We start from the raw sequence: 16,355 nt of genomic DNA, 5'->3' as shown, positions 1-16,355 counted from the left end.
TGAAGGTGAGTTAATTTTCACCTCCTGTCGTAGCAAGGACTGTATATAAGTGGCCGGTCCTTGAATCAACGCCAACTTGGATGGCAGAGCTGCAGTACAGGACTGCAGATCAAGAGAATTCATATATTCAATCAAGAAAATCGCCAATCTCCCAAATAGTAGTAAATGTCCAGAGTAAATGTCCAGAGAATAGATTATACAAAATAAGTGGCCAAGCGGCCAAAAAAGGAACATTGACACCAAAGAACGCGGTTGGTATATACAAAGACAAAGTATCAACATAACCAAAAAGAAATGGTCGGAAACAGACAGATTTCATGAATGAATCAGGGAGCCCATCGCCCCACGGACGCCAGATAACCGAAGTTTGAGTTTAATATATGTAAATCGCGGCGATCCCCGAGCCATATCGGCCTGCCGAACGGCGCGAGGATGGCTTCTCATAATCAATCCCCGGAAACGTATGTGCAGATAGGGCCGACTGTTTGCGTGTTGTCGAATGGGACTGGGTATTTGTTCTGATTCTGTTTTGTATGCACAAGATGATTTTCTATTACGGGTTGGTCTATTCCACCGGTTGGTAGCCCTTGTGTCTCCATTCGCTTTGTTTCCAGTCGGACTGGAAGTTGTTCATCTCGTTGCGGTCCGAGCTAAATTTGGAGTCTTCGAGGGCGTGCTCCAGACGGCCCTTGCGGCGCTGTCTCAGGCAGAAGATCAAGAAAGCAGCCACGGCAAGGACACCTGCAGCGGCAGCACCGCATCCAATGCCAACCTTGGCTCCTGTAGGCAGGTCGGCCCATTTCTCGGACAGGGATTTCGGTGGGGGCTTGTTGAGCTCAGTGACAGTGGTCGAGTTACCCCTGTTATCCAGTTAGCAATGGTTTATAATGACGGATGCGATAGATACTTACTCAACAACCTTGATACTCTCCCAAGATCCAGAGTGGTCGCCATATTCATACTCCTTGCCGGTATGGAAATCCACAGCACGGACACTCTTGACCACCATGGTATATGGACCGGCATCATAGTCGACCACACCACCTGCCCACTCGATCGTACCCTGGCGGTTTCCGGAGTCACCGGCAGGCCAAACGCCAAACCGGATGTTACTGGGAGTCTGGGGGTAGTTCTGACCGTCCACGGCATCCTCTGGTAGGAGAGTGCGGACCAGATTGCCGTCCAGCCACCATTCGAGCTTCTCTTGAGACCAGTAGGTGGTATAGTTGTGGAACTCTGTATCAGCGTTTTCGAGGGCGTGGTATCCACCCCGGTTAAACGAGGTGTCATTTCCCTTGCCAAAGTAGTTGGATTGCACCTCGCTAGTGTTGTATCCGACCCATTCCCAATCGATCTCGTCCCTGTCGGCCGACTGCAGGACCACACTGCTGATGATACCACCGCCCTTGGCCATCTTCACATGGCTCTCGACGATTCCAAAGAAGATGTAAAAGTTGGACTGCAGAGTGGGCGAGTCGAGCTTCTTGATGATGCTGAACTCGGCCCCCTCATCGGTGTAGGAGAGCTCGCCGTTGGTAACTGTCCAAATGTTATCATCAACGGTGGAGTTGAAATGCCATGTGTGGTTGGTGCCCAGGGCTGGAGCAGCTGGACAAGTTTCATTCAGAGGATTACAGTCGGTGAAGGTCTGGGCCATCACCGAGCTGATGCAGGCCATCAAGAGGCCGAAGACGAAAAGGAGAGACATAATGGAGGGTCTTTCTTCGGAGGAATCAGCGGGGGACAGCGTATATATCGATCAATTATTCCGTATAATCTGCGAACAAGTCGGACAGTCGTTGCTTCTGCTGTGGCTGGGCGAGGGAAAGACAGTCGTATAAACGAATATGAAAGGAGGGACCAGATGAATAGAAACGAAGGAGTGGATGTGCGCAAAGGTCGCACGAGGACAGCCCACCACCAGCAAGAAGAGCAAACAAACGCAGAACGAAGCGAAAGAATGAAGAGGAGAGGGAGAAAGAGGGGGAAGAGAAGGAGGAGAAGGAAACGGGCATCCTTAATTAATCTGAACCATCACAAATCATTCTTTTTTGGTCGCTTTTTTTGGTTTTTGTGTTTTTTTTTTTTCCTGGTTTCTCACCAAGTAAGGGGGAGAAATGGGCCAATCACAAAGGCAGCTTGGCCAGATCTAGTTAGTGGATCTGGGCAACTGGCCCAGATAGGCTCGTAGCTCGACCCCTGTCCCTGACGCTAGTCTGCATGCGGTAAGCCTGCAGCCACTGGGCTGCTATTAATATTATATTATATTATCTATAATAATCATTACAGGATAGATAACATAATACAGAGTAAGAGTATGAGTAGAGTCTGAGTAGAGTAGACAGAGTATAATCATAGTAGGATGAAGAGTAGATAGAGACAGTACAGAGTAATAGTAAGTGTCTGGTTGTACAGAGTACAAGAGTCTGCAGTGAAACTAGCGTCCAGGGACTCCGCACCGGAAGGACCCTTAGCCCCTCTGCAATTTACTGATCGCCACTGCAAAAAGTGGAAATTGCCTGGAAATTGGCCTCAATGTCTTGAACAGGAGAGACATTCTATTAATATAATGGCATATCATGAACATGTTCATGTTCAACCATATTTCATCTACTCATCCACCATCTCTTCTACTTCTATGGAGTACTCTGTATACACAGTTAATCTATTTGCCGAAACGCCTTAATGTAAGGGGCCCTTCGTCTGTGTAACCCCACACTGTCACTCAAGTTATAAGGAGCAATCAAAATATCCGAATCAGGGATGATTTGCCACCATCGGCCAATGCCTGACTCGATATGCCTTGGATGCTGGATACTGTTGGATATTAGATCATTGCTTACAACCAGTACTTTGTTAAAATGTAGTCAGTCAATATAAACAATTCAAATGATATCAAAGGTAATTGGCCTAGTCATTATCTGTACTGACCATTGCCTATTCGGGTCACAGTGAAGCCTGAGGCAGCGAGACTGACGATAATCTCCCACTTCTTCCTCTCTCTCCTCTTCTCTCTTCCATCCATCTCAGAGTTTTCGACAAGTCATCTATTTCTATTTATAACTAACTTCAATACTCTCCGGGTGATCAGATATGCTCTTGGACGATCTACCTCCAACTTGCCACACTCACAAACAGGTCATGATCCAGAGTTACTCCTAGAACTCGGAGTAGAATCCGCTCCTCATCGCCTCAATGTGGAAATGCAATGACCTAGCATCGCTTGCAGAATTTCATCCCGAATCTCACAACTCGCTGGAACGCATCTTGGAATAGCACAGCGCGTTGAGCAATTACAAACCCACCTAGTCGAGAATGATCCCATAACGTGGATGAGAACAACGACAGAGGCAAGAAATTTTGGCAGGCTTGTGCGACAATTTTACTGAAACTCCAAAAAGAAGCCATCGTCAGTGCCAACTAGGACTCGATTCTTTGGCGTTTTGCTTGATACGTCTTCTTGAGTTATAAAGGTTCGGCAATTTCCTCTAACCCACGACGCTGCAGCCTCACAAGAACAAACAGTACCAGTATTCCACATAAGCACTTTAGATACATTGCGGAAAGGAAGGGAACTTATCATTCAGATCATTCTCTCTCGGGGATTATCAAGAACGAGAATATGCCCTCAGACACTTGTACAGTTTTGAGTGCAACAACTCTACCCCGGGATTTACTCCGTACTGCTAATGACAAGGTCAATGCAGACTATCCGGCTGGCCTTGTTTCGTACATAATGAACTTTTGGATTCGCTACAGTCTAGCGAAGAATTTACATACCTAAAATCGATTATCTTCGATATGTCGGCATTGACAAAGAGCGCATCTTGCTACATACATTACAGTCCCTAGAGCCCATCCTTTCGTTGTTCGCCAGAGAAATACTTGGATTTCATACCACGCTGCTAGGCGCCAGGCAGGCACTCTATCAAATGTATCAAAAGCATTCGTCAATCTAGGGGATGCTGGTGAAGCCGTGGCAGTCTTGATCATGTTCGCATTCGACGAGGCTCATGGTCTCAAGGAACCGAGAGTAAAACAATCTTTCGAAATTCCTATCTATGCTGCTATCAAGTTCGACAATCGCTCTTCTTAGCTGCAGGTCTCTCATATGACACACCTCATTTCCCTTATTCAATTCAATACAATCAATGATAAACAGCATACCGTGGTAGGCATTTCCTGGAGCTATCTGGGCCAAAAAAGGTCCATTTAGCTGCGAAAAGATAGAACGGGTGGCGATTGTTGGCGTGGTCCTCAATCTCAAGGCACATCCGCGTGTTTCACTTCGAAAGACCAGAAAGAAATGGCACAGGTTCTCACTTAATCTGAGACTCTAGGACCTGACAATGGAGATTGACTTCTTTGGGTTGATAAACACCAGGATGTTGGGATGCAAGGGCTTCTCCCTCATTACTTGTTGTCATTTCATTTCAGTCTGGCCACGGAATGAAATAGCCATTTCTCATTAATCATTACGAACTCTTCGCTCACATCTCTTATAGGTCCAAACAGAAATCTCGAATATCATCATCATAAAATCAACTCAAATACACCTTCGCCGGCCTTCTCACCTCATCCCTATACCCCCTCGCCCTCGCCCTCTTCCTCTCTCTCCTCGGCTTCTCCAAAAACGCTCCATACGCCGGCCTCTCCCTCCGTCGAAATGTACTCCTCCTCGTCTTCCAATCCGATACATCACCGCTTCGCACCTGCGGATCCGCACATAATCTCAACAACCACAAAATGAGAAGCGTGCCTGCGATCGTGCCGACGACGATACCCGCGATGCCGCCGCCGGTTATTGAACTTGGACAGTCAGGGGATGTTTGGCGAGGGAGGAGAGCGGGCTAAGATGTGATGTTAGATTGTGTCGAAAGGTTAGGTGTAGTGGTGGTGGACGTACCATAGTTGAAGGTATTCAGGAACCGGGTCAGATCTTTGATTTTTGGTTCTACAGGATAACAAAGAAATAAATTAAACAGATAATAGTCTATATATACCCTCTTTTCCCTCGGAATGAGACATCAACAGAGAATAGGATATCCTCTTCAACCCCTCGCATGAAATCTCCTCATCTCTTCCCGCGTTGACGTCAGAATTACCCTCCATCAACCCGACAGAGAAGCGATCTCCAGGATTATCACGAAAACAAGACTATCATCGAGATGCTTCCAATCGGAGGTTATGGTGGTGTGATAAGCTTTGGGTGCGGGTTATTACTCGTCTTCACATGTTTACTTGCATTTCCGTCATCACTTTATCTGCTGTTTATGGCTTGGATAATATTAACAATTAATTAGTCTCTATTGTTGACTTGAGTTTCATCGAAATATCACTAATTCTCGCTGTCTCTGCCGTCCATCCCGCAATACATACTATGTAACTAACTATGCCAGTAAATGCCATCGGAATTGCTGACCTACTAGCCTCAATACTTCATCTGACAATCCGGAACTTATCCGGTGCCATCATCAGCCACTCGACACAGACACCATCCACAAAAATAAACTGCCAACCTCGGGAGTATTTCGGCGCTTTGTGTGGCTGAGCATAGATGAGCATACGTATGTCCGTGTTGGATAGACTGATAGACTCATCCTCCGTCTCCACTAAAACTCCATCTTTAAGGCTGCCCCGGCTTAGGGCTGACCGTTATCCATCTACTGTAACTATTTGATTGACAGTTACTCTACTGATATTTTTCAATGTGTATGAATTGGTTCATTTAAATTATACTACATTTACTCTAATCGACTATTGTCTTATAAAATATCATCAGAATAGTAAACAATACAATTCAAATGATCATGAAATCTTCATCTTCATCTTCAACTCTAAACGCCACAACAAGTGGGGCCCGATTGCGTATACAATCCCGAATACCAAGACTGACGACGACGCACTATTAATATATGGCTGCTATTGTTGATGTTATTGCCTGGTTGGCTTTCTAGAAGGTACTTTATTAATAGATGGTGAATTGCGACAGCATTGGAGTGGTGGCTATTTAATGGGACGAAGTTCCCTGTTTTTGAAGATTATCAGATTTGATTCTTACACTTGATTATCTATTATCTATCTATCTACTATCTATTTGATATATCCTCATCCACTCTACTCTACTCTTCCTTTATCTACTCTACTACTCTACTCGATCAATCAATATGCCTCCCTTTGGCGGTCCTCACGGTGGTGGTCCTGGTGGTCCCGGTGGCTTCGGTGGTGGTCATCATGGTGGTGGCCCCGGAGGTCCTGGTGGTCCTGGAGGTTTTGGTGGTCATCACGGCGGTCCTGGTGGTCCTGGTGGCCCTGGAGGATTTGGCGGTCCTCACGGCGGACCAGGCGGACCAGGTGGTTTCGGCGGTGGTCCCCATGGAGGGCCAGGGGGTCCTGGTGGCCCAGGTGGCTTTGGTCCCGGTCATCATGGCGGCCCTGAAGGCCCCGGATTTGGTGGTCCCCACGGAGGTCCTGGCCCTCACGGTGGCCCTGGCGGTCCCGGTGGTCCTGGGGGCTTTGGTGGCCCTCCCCAAGGCGGGCCTGGAGGTTTCGGGGGTCCAGGAGGCCCTCACGGTGGATTTCCTCACCACGGTCCTGTAAGTTGAATCCATCCCTCAGTGGTGTATACAATGGCTAACCACTTTATCAAATCAGTAGGAACCCCCTCGCAAAGAGCATCATGGTCTTTTGAGCAATCTGTTACATCACCGTCACCATCACCACGGCCCCAGGTAGTGTGATGCATGTCGCTATCTGCTGGTCAGATTCGGATCCTTATGAATGAAAGACGCATTCGAACGGTTGGGATTTCGCTTGGATTTGCAGATGGAAATGTTGTTTGATGTTTTTGATACCATTTGATTGTTTATTGTTCCGTGTCCACGTATTTTATTGTGTTGTATAGTATATAGTCTGTGTCAGACCTTAGAGCCAGGAATCGCAATCCACTTACCTGCTCTCAGGGGATACTTCTCTGTTTTTATTATGCTGTAATATTCAAGGGTTTGCTTATGTCGATATACTGCCCATCTGCATTCTTCTCATCGCATGCCTGCATGTTGTATAATATAATTTTCCCAGGTGGATGGTCACTTTCGTTGCAGAATGTAAACCCAGTGAAAGACCTTGGGAGCATGCGCCGCAGAAGAAACGTTACCCGCCGGCGCTTCCATAGGCGTCCGCGAGACAACATCCCAATACACAGAAACATGAGGGATATTGTCAAAGCGCATCGTCGAATAGGATAGAACAATCCACGTAGATCCCTTTTGTGTCAATGGCACGAGATGCAAGCCCAACAGTTCAACCGGGGAAAATGCAATCTCTCTGTTTTGGCTCGTGACTATTTCATTGACGATCGGACAGGTAGTAGACACATCGGATGATGGGGAGTAGGTTTGATCCGGGGATGTGGAAATGGCATCGCTGGTGCTTTTATCCAGGATCACGTCGAACGGCGCAGAGGGGGAAAGGCTGGACATGTCTGTCCAGGAGCGTAGGTCTGCTTGCTGCCAGTGCATCATGGCATCGTTTACCTCTTTTTTGCTCTCGTATTCCTGGCCAAGACGAACGGCTTCGGCGGAAAAGTCCACATTCTGAAAAGAGCACGATTAGATATACTCATTCATGGGGGAAACAAGGTCACTCACGACAATCCCATTACCCACCCATCCCCGCTCAACAAACATCTCACACAATTTCGTACCCAGCTTCGAGACACCAGGTCCCAAGTGCAGCACTCGCGGTCTCGCACCGGCTGCAAGGGAGGTCGAATGTCGGCGCTCGAGGTCAGATAGAACCGCTTCAAGGAGCACCTCGCCCGGGTTCAACCATTCGCCGACATCCTGGCCAGTCGCGAACTTGACGTCCCAGAACTCGGGATCGTCATAGTCCGGAGCACCTTTGGTCTTGGTGTGCGATGCTCCATGCGACAAGGCCATTTGCGTTGACTTTGCAAGAAGATGAGATGGAGTTTTTTCCGACGTGTGTTGGAGGGCGACAATATGTCACGTGAGTACCAAAGATCTATATGGGCGTTGACGAACTTAACAAGGGACTACTGATGAGTAACAATGTGTACCTCATGTTAAATAAGTAAAAAAAATGATTGAATGGGGTACAGTTTTCTTTAATGAGTTTGTTTGGATAGAAATTGGAATTGGAATTGGAATTGGTGTTGATATATATCCGTAGTACGCAGGTACATATACTAAGTACTACTCAACCGCATAGTGATCAAGCATGAATATCAAGCATGAATCAGTCACTTTTTGAGAGAAGACAATGCAGGATTATATACGCCCTGAAAAGATTATAGAAAGATAAAGCAAATATACAAAAGTCAAATATGTATTATGTTGGGTTTACAAACAAGATTTATACTACAAATGCTACCTAACCTGGAGGCTGTAGAAGGGGAAGCCCTGCCAGTGGGTTGAGGAACAATATGTTTTATACTTTGCGGATGAGTATCAATCAATTTAAACCGATCTTTCTGTATGGTATCATTATGGTTGGATGACTACTGCTTAGATTTGTGCATTCCTACAGGATGTATGTTTCAAACAGCAACAAAAAAGCCAAACTCTTTTTTGATTAAATTAATCCAACTGGCCTCTTCTAGACCGAGTACACATTATTAGATAGTCTAGATAGAATTAATGACATAATATATAGAGGCACACCAGTCCCAAAACCGCTTAGAGGATGGAGCCGAGCGCAACACAAGGGAGAGCAGCTCCGATAACGTCTCCGTCCTAGATAAATCGTTAGTGGATATAGAGCAAAGTATATGAAGAATACTAACCGCGCTGGCACCGCTGTCCTGGCAGCAAGCAATGTTCTGCTTGCACTGCTGGTTGAGCACATCGTTGAGGCCGATAGCAAGGATGGGAACTGTAATTTGTTAGAATAAATACTAGCAAGACTAGGGAAAAGCGCATACCCTGCAAAGGAAGCTTGGAGCACTGGTCGAAGAGACCGAGACCCTCGGCACCAGAGCCGGTGCCGACGAGGTTGCTGAGAGCACCAGCGAGGAGACCCTTGTCAATGGTGGTGGTGTCACCGGCGTAGGTGGCCTTGTTGCAGCACGAGAGCTGAGCCTGGTCACCGCACTTGTCCTGACCTTCCTTGACGGTCACGGAGTCGGGGACGTGGAAGCGGACATCGCCGTTGCCCTTGTTCTCAACACCGTTACCGACACCCTCACCACCAGCGACAGGGGGGACAGCGAGAGCAGAGGTGGCCAAAGTGGCGAGAACAGCGAGGGTGGAAGTGAACTGCATTTTGATGGTGGTTGGTTGTGGTAGTCTTAAAGACGAAGAAAGATTGGTTTGTAGAGAGAAGATTGGAAGAGTAGTGAATAGATGAGAAAGATGCTTGTGGATGAAGAACGAATTGGGTGGAAATTGACGTCCTATTTAACTCTGATCCTCGGGAAATTAAAGTGAGTCAAAAAGCCCCTTCCGCTGGAGAGCAACAACCAGCCATCTCTGTTGTGACTCCTTTCTGGCTGGCATGAGTGCCTGGATCGGTGCTCCTTGTTGCATCTGAGACCGCATCCGGATCTCGAGCGGTTGCATTATTCGGTAATATGCATTCCATGGCCAACTTTAACATGCTTACCACCTTCACAAAAGCTTTTCTTGAGGTACTTTGATCAGGATAGAGTGACATCGCACTGTCTCGTGTTCTGTGGCTGCCCGGCACCTACATCAGTGGCGGCGAATTTTGCATTCCTTGCTCTGGTAATCCTACCCAACACCTGAAATCAGTGAATCAGACTTTTTCTCATTGGTCCCCAGTCACTACTGTTAGGATCACTGCTTGCAGTAAAAACGGGGCGCGATCGGCGTTAGGAGGTTGGTATTGGAAACGAAGCAAGGGGAATGGCCATTCGGATTCTCTCATCTCCTGTCTACCACGTTTGCATCCTGTTTTCAGCCCATGTGGGCTCGTTCCTGGCAGGAAAAGTGGAGTATTGGAGAGAAATCTAGAGCTCATCTCCATCAGGATCAAGACAATGTATCGCGATTGCCCCCTTGCTAGTCCTCTATTTTCCCATAGATCCACGATTATCCCTTGACATCTCGAGCTAAGGAGCATTCCGGTAATTGCTCTTGTCAGTTAGAGTCACATAACAGAATTTGCTTCCCTACTATTCGCATTCCTTGCTGAAGCTTCAAGTATGTTGCGCCAATCATGTGGATCAACAACACCTCTTACCCACCGGGTAATGCCTGATTTGAGGAACGGCAGTCGGAGATGGGTCTCTCAACCAAGTAATGGTTGGTAAAGCATCCTCTGCCATCCAGTATTAGCTTTCTTGTTTTTCGAGATAGCATAGCTATACAACTTCCGTTCCCGCGTGACTATGATCGACTTCATGGTAGCATCTGTCGCTTTGGATCTGCGAGATACGGAATATACCACACTAGCTGATCAGCCATAATCGCAATGGATGTGACATGGTATGGCTGTACTTGGAACAGTGGCTGTCACGAGCAAAAGCACCACTCTCATCCATGCCATTGATGACTCAATTTCTTTGACCATCCGTAGCATCGAAGATGAAAGTAAGGTTGCATTGGTTTTCACACGCAATGGTGACTTGGGCATGACACTGTCACCTATTGAGTTTTCTCATAGCACAGGCCAAAGCCCTTGAGATCGCATGTCGCATGTCGCATGTGTGCTATCCTGACGTCTTCATTGTCAGGTCATGATGGTACATAGTCATTTTCCAGGTCAAATCGGTCATCTCATATGATGACATTTTTGCTGCTCAAGCCTTTTTTCAGACGGATGATGTACGTAGCAGCTTCAATCAGCTTGCAGTGGTGATCCCGGTGTTCCGTTTCGATTACTGTCATGTCGGATCTAGAAATCAGGGTATAGTGTTAGATAGAGGATCTCTGTAGCAATACTACCATACTCAAAGAATCTGCCTTAAATTTGGCTTACCGATTCGAGCCATCAACGGGATCAATCAATCCTTGACAGTTGCTTGACGTATTTGCAGAAAAGCCCTTCAAAGGAAGATTGATTTCTCTTAGCTCTCCCAGACTGACTGTGGTCACGAGGAGGCATACTCGAAAGACTCGTCAGTGAATATATTCTTCCTGGCGAGGATCTTAGCAACTCCTAGCACAGCTCTCAAAGTTGTAAGCGTTCCATTTCGACAGTCTTGAATATATATACCACATTCCCACATATCATCAGTACCCCGCCAGGAAGCGTATCCCTCTCTTTAAGTGTAAGCAGGTCGTTATGTATTCGATAAACTTGACGAAAAAACTTGCTCCTGATCATGGGCTTTTATAAAGAACTCCCTCCCCCAGCGTAGTTACATCTTCGATGGCGCAATTCGTTCTGCTCAAGACGTACTGAGACAACCAGCCCAGTAAGGTAAGACATACCCCTCATTTGAGTGTGGTTGATAAGATTGTCTTGGTAGCAGTTCGTGGGTTGGTGGAATGGCGTGATCTTTGGGGAAGATTGTCCGCGTTACACTCGAGTGTAGTGGGTGGGTGGACATGTGTAAAGGAATTAAATTCATTCTGCTAGATACTGGTCAATAGAGAAGTTCAAAAGGTCGTGATGGAGAGAAAAGCAGATGGGGTTGGTGGTGAAAAAGATGATGTTCTTGCTATGGAAGAGAAGCGCCGCTGCCTTAGGCAGAAACTGAACCTCGCGCTTATCTTCAGAATGCAGACTTATAGTTCGATCTACACGATCAATCGAAGACACCGGGTGCAATGGAAGAAATATTTACTTCATTAAAACAGACAAAGAAAGATATATAGATCAGGATTCACCGAATCAAAGTAATCACGAAACACCCAGACCAGCGCAATATCACCAGATCCTGCTTGTAATCAAAAAATAAATCACCAGAAGAGATAGAAAAGGACGAATGCCAGTCCTTGAACCACAAAAGCACCCCCACCGATCCCTGTCATACAAATAACTCGTATCTGAATGTCATGCAAAGTAAAAACATCACGCATATGTTCAGTTCCACATCATTATCGACCGGTAATATAGTCTCGGTTCTCAATCGTAACGCTCTTGGTCATATGGTTGACCTTGTAGACGCCAACAAGCCGCGAGGCAAGTTCAAACTAACCGACATTAGCAGCCTATCATAGATAAAAGTAGCATCTATATCTTACCATGTTGTTTCTCAAAGAAATAACAATAAACTGTGCGTTCTTGGTTCTTTCCTTGATGTACGAAGCCACAATGGAGACCTAAGATTCGAATATTAGACATTATCCAGGTGGAAACTGATCGGGTGAGAACTCACGTTTCTAAAGTCGAGAGCAGCATCGATTTCGTCCATGACATATAGAGGAGTGGGCTTGTAATGGTGCAAGGCGAAGACAAGTGCCAAACTGGAGAGCGTCTTCTCTCCACCAGACAAGTTGCTGATGTTCTTCCAGCTCTTCTTGGGGGGCATAACGGAGAACAGAATGCCCTCAGAGAAGGGATCAAGAGAGTCGACCAATTCCAACTCGGCATTTCCACCCATGGTGATCATTTGGTACATCTCCTTCAGACGAAGCGAGATGGTACTAAATCCTTCCATGAATCCGTTCAGTCGAGCTGATCGAAGGCCATCAAGACGAGCCTTGGCACTGTCGCGAGACTCCAGAGCCGTAGCAAGGTCAGCAGAACGCGCCTCATGCTCAGCCGTCCGACGTCGGTACTCTTCAATGACTGAAAGATCCACCGAGGAGTTTTGCGTCTTCTCTTCTAGTGCAGCAATCACTGCTTTCAAGGACTCCTTGTTCATCTCTTCCAACTCATCTTTGGTGTACATTTGGAGCTCGACCGCTTCTTGCTCATCACCGAGGTCGCTAACATTGTGTAATTTCATAGCCGACAGCTTCTCGGCCCAGTATCGGCCCCGTTTCTCATTTTCTGACAGAGCTTTCTGGTTCTCTTCGAGCTTGTTGCGCATCTCAATTTCCGTGGCCCTGGTTTCATTCAACTCGGCTACCTTTTCATCCAATTCACCCTTGAGGGCCTTCAACTCGGCCTTCTTTGTCTCGACGGCCTGGAACAATCATGAGTTTGACGATCAAATGTTGATTTCCATGACAAGATACTTACCTCTTGGGCTTCTTCTACCTTCTGCCTCCAGTCAGACGCGTCGTTGGTTTGGTTCTCAACAGCTTCTTCCAGTTTCTCGAGTTCCTCAGAAACATGTCCAAGTTCCTTCTCCGAATCGGCGCGAGCCTTCTGGTGCTTGCTGATGAGCTTTTCATTCTTAGACTTCTCAACTTCCGCGTTAGAAATTTCATCAGCAAGCAGGCTAATCTGCTCCTTGAGCCCATCAACCTTGGCCTTCTGGCTTCTTAGCTTGACACCACCGACTTCCATGATCTTGTTCTGGAGGGTCTGAATTTCCTCTTCAATTCCACCCTTGTCGGCGCGAAGTTCTTCGATCTGTTCCTCAAGAGAAGCAATCTGTTCTTCGAGAGCCGTAGCCTGGCCTGCATCGGTCTTGGAGGGCTTGTGCTGAGCGCCTAATTCTTTTACTCGTCGCTGAGCATCTGCAAGACTGCGGTTGGCACTCTCAATTTCGATCATGATCTTTTGAATCTTGGTTTCGACTCGGGGAATTTCCTCCGACTTTTCTCTGATCAAGGTTTCAACGTGTCTTTGCTTCTCTTGGAATGCCTGGAACTTGCGCTCCATCTCGTCAAGATCGCCTTCGAGTTGTGATACCTTCTCCCGGCTTGTGTCGGCTACCTGTTTCGAGGACATTCCACCTCTTGCTACACGGGTACCACCACCACTCATGGTTCCGGACACATCGATGAGTTGACCATCGAGGGTCACCACTCTCCAGCGTCTAGCGCCATAGGCAATGCGGTTGGCCTGCTCCAAGTCTTTGGCTACCAACGTGTTTTGCATGACACTGTAGAACGCAGGTGCGAACTTTGGATCTTTGGGTTTTACAAGATCAAAAAGACGAGGAACGCTCTCCGGAGTGAAGATCGTTGACATATCTCTTCGGGGCAGACGGTCCAGCAGAATGAAATTGGCTCTACCCAGGTTGTTCTTTCGCAGGTAGTCAATACACTGCTGACCAACTTCAACAGTTTCAACTACCATGTTGTTCAAGGCAGGACAAGCCGTGGAAATCGCAACATCGTATTTTTCGTCAATGGCGCCAAGGTTTCCAAGTCTACCATGGAAACCGTCGATACGACCTGACTCCTTGAGGCGCATTAGACCAGATAACACACTTCCCTGGTTTTGAGTGCTGGCCAAACTAGCCCGTGCCTCGTCTGCCTTTTGGCGAGCGCTGGAGACATGAGAACGGATCTCTGGCTCTCGGTGGGAGTACTTCTTGAGGTCACCTCGAAGTTTTGCCACTTCCTGCTCCAAAGTCTCCTTCTGGGCCTTGCGCTCCTCCATATCGGTTTCCTTGGTGGATAGGGTTTCCTCAATTGAGGCAACCTTCGACTGGGCTTCTTCCAGCAGTACGGCACCAGCATTGCTTCTTTCACGGAGAATGTCAAGCTCACTCTGAGCCACGGCAACAGCAGATTGCTTTTTGTTGATCTTTGCATCCCAAGGCTCAAGAGACTTTTGCTTCGCGGTGATTTTGTCGGAAAGACCCTGGGTCTTACCTTTCAACCCCTCGCGAATCGTGGAGAGCTCTTCTTCTTCCACCTTCATCTCCTTTTCAAGCTGTGTAGTCTCGGCAGTCTTTTTCTCGATGTCGTAAGTGTGCTTCTCCACCAAGCTCTCACACTCGGAGGCCGCAAGGCGGGTGGATTGCATAGATTTTTCCAACTTTTTCTGCTTTCCGACCAGGAATTTCTTCTTCTCTTCGAACTTCACGGATTCTTTATCGTACTTGGCCATCTCTTTCATCAATCCTTGGGCTTCCTTCTCCATGCTCTCATATTCCCGCATACCACGCTTGTAGGCTTTCTCCATTTCTTTGATTCCAGATTCGTTGCCTTCGTGCTTCTCCAGTTCGAGGTTGAGCAATTCTTGCATCTGTAGGATCGCTTCCTCAGTGACTCGGATGTTGTCTGCGCACTCTTCGATGTATATTTGGTAAAGCGTGGATTGCTTCTGAGATAGTTCGTTTTCATCGCGGATGTAAGAAAGAGCTTTGTCTTTCTTGTCCACGAGAGCCGCCTTCTCTTTCTCCACGTGCTGAACACGGCCGTTCTTCTCCATACAGACATCGTTCAAGGTCTCAAGCTCGGTGGCAGCTTCGTCGATGGGAGTCTTATACTTGGAGGTTCCAATGATATCTTCAAGGTACTCCAAAAGGCCATCTTCGTGTTCATTTGCTGCCTTCGATTTCATCTGGGAGATCGATTCGACTTCTCCCTGTAGGATCAAGAAACGCTTGTGATCTAAATCGATGCCACGATCACGTAGGAGAGTTCCTACCGCGGTGAAGTTGGTTTCCTTGCCGTTCATGTAGTATTTACTAGTATTGTTTTTAAAGGCTCTTCGAGAGACGATCAGTTGGGAATCTGGTACTTCTTCCTGTCCTCCGGCGGGTAAATCTATGACCTCCTTGAAATGGACCTCAACCTCACAATGAGGGAGATTGGGGTATTCAGCGGAGTTATGAATCAAAGCGGATACTTTGCCCTGGCGCATCTTGCTGGCACGAAATCCGAATACAAACAACAACGAATCGATCACGTTAGATTTTCCGGATCCGTTCGGGCCGACGACAGAGGAAAAAGATGCATGGAAGGGCCCGACAATCTGTTTTCCTGCATAACTCTTAAAGTTTGTTAAAACAAGCGTTGTAATGATAAGCCGTGATTTGGGTTCTGAGGGCTCCTCCACCACTGGTTGGGCAAGGTTGCGAGACTTCATCACGATATCCATCGGTTTCTCGAGAACGGTCGCATTAGGGTTAATCATCTGGATTTGCGACTTTTGCTCTTCTTCGGCCTTCGACGGCGTTTGGCTCACGGCGGGCTCGGCGGTATCGGGAAGCGGGGGTACGCTGTCTGTCTGCGATCGCGGTTGTGATTGCGGCGACATCGAAGGCTCTGGAGCTGGAAGTAAGTAATTTTGCGCATTGAATGTAAACGAGCCACAATTTTTAGGGGGGTGAGAAATACTCTTTCTTTTCAAGGCATTGCGCGAAGGCGACTCGGGCTCTTCTTCTTCATCTACACTGGCCATACTGACACCTTCTTCGTTCGCATCACTGACCTGAGATGCATCCGATTCCTCTGGCGCTTGTGATCGTCGTGATTTTCTCGGGCGTGCAGTGCTGGGAGTGGGAGCCTCGACTACCCGCGTGGCATCCGATTCTTCGGGTGCTCGCGACCGTCGCGTTTTTCTGGGGCGGGGAG

General features: G+C 47.4%; 5 protein-coding genes across 5 annotated transcripts in view; all 5 read right to left on the bottom strand.

Moving 5' to 3' along the window:
- Window positions 1-221: 221 nt before the first annotated feature.
- On the bottom strand, window positions 222-2,195 carry ASPWEDRAFT_41754 (glycoside hydrolase family 16 protein). Its single transcript, XM_040835637.1, has 2 exons — window positions 912-2,195; window positions 222-860 (listed from the first exon to the last, which is right to left on the bottom strand). The coding sequence occupies exons 1-2, from the start codon at window positions 1,706-1,708 to the stop codon at window positions 566-568; spliced, it is 1,092 nt and encodes a 363-aa protein (XP_040687549.1). The 5' UTR covers window positions 1,709-2,195; the 3' UTR covers window positions 222-565.
- A 2,346-nt stretch (window positions 2,196-4,541) lies between these two features.
- On the bottom strand, window positions 4,542-4,909 carry ASPWEDRAFT_29065 (uncharacterized protein; the record flags this gene model as incomplete). Its single annotated transcript, XM_040833224.1, has 2 exons — window positions 4,542-4,850; window positions 4,907-4,909. 2 exons carry the CDS (start codon window positions 4,907-4,909, stop codon window positions 4,542-4,544), a joined length of 312 nt encoding a protein of 103 aa, XP_040687548.1.
- A 2,179-nt stretch (window positions 4,910-7,088) lies between these two features.
- ASPWEDRAFT_114128 (uncharacterized protein) lies at window positions 7,089-7,940 on the bottom strand (the record flags this gene model as incomplete). The annotated part of the gene is made up of 2 exons (XM_040828467.1): window positions 7,089-7,595; window positions 7,650-7,940. 2 exons carry the CDS (start codon window positions 7,938-7,940, stop codon window positions 7,089-7,091), a joined length of 798 nt encoding a protein of 265 aa, XP_040687547.1.
- A 759-nt stretch (window positions 7,941-8,699) lies between these two features.
- Window positions 8,700-9,284, bottom strand: ASPWEDRAFT_113973 (hydrophobin family protein; the record flags this gene model as incomplete). The annotated part of the gene is made up of 3 exons (XM_040828452.1): window positions 8,700-8,756; window positions 8,807-8,895; window positions 8,945-9,284. The coding sequence occupies 3 exons, from the start codon at window positions 9,282-9,284 to the stop codon at window positions 8,700-8,702; spliced, it is 486 nt and encodes a 161-aa protein (XP_040687546.1).
- A 2,519-nt stretch (window positions 9,285-11,803) lies between these two features.
- smc4 (condensin subunit SMC4) overlaps window positions 11,804-16,355 on the bottom strand; it is a 5,145-nt gene continuing 593 nt past the window's right edge. Inside the window, exons 2-6 of the mRNA XM_040835636.1 lie at window positions 16,119-16,287; window positions 13,117-16,046; window positions 12,308-13,060; window positions 12,174-12,251; window positions 11,804-12,122 (exon numbers count right to left, since the gene is read on the bottom strand). Coding sequence (XP_040687545.1) covers window positions 12,027-12,122; window positions 12,174-12,251; window positions 12,308-13,060; window positions 13,117-16,046; window positions 16,119-16,287 — 4,026 coding nt within the window. The 3' untranslated portion in view covers window positions 11,804-12,026. The remainder of the gene's footprint in view (window positions 12,123-12,173; window positions 12,252-12,307; window positions 13,061-13,116; window positions 16,047-16,118; window positions 16,288-16,355) is intronic.

The sequence above is a fragment of the Aspergillus wentii genome, assembly GCF_001890725.1.
Source record: "Aspergillus wentii DTO 134E9 unplaced genomic scaffold ASPWEscaffold_5, whole genome shotgun sequence".
Taxonomy (NCBI): domain Eukaryota; kingdom Fungi; phylum Ascomycota; class Eurotiomycetes; order Eurotiales; family Aspergillaceae; genus Aspergillus; species Aspergillus wentii.
The sequence above is the reverse complement of the archived record's forward strand: the minus strand, read 5'-3'. Positions and strand labels throughout refer to the sequence as shown.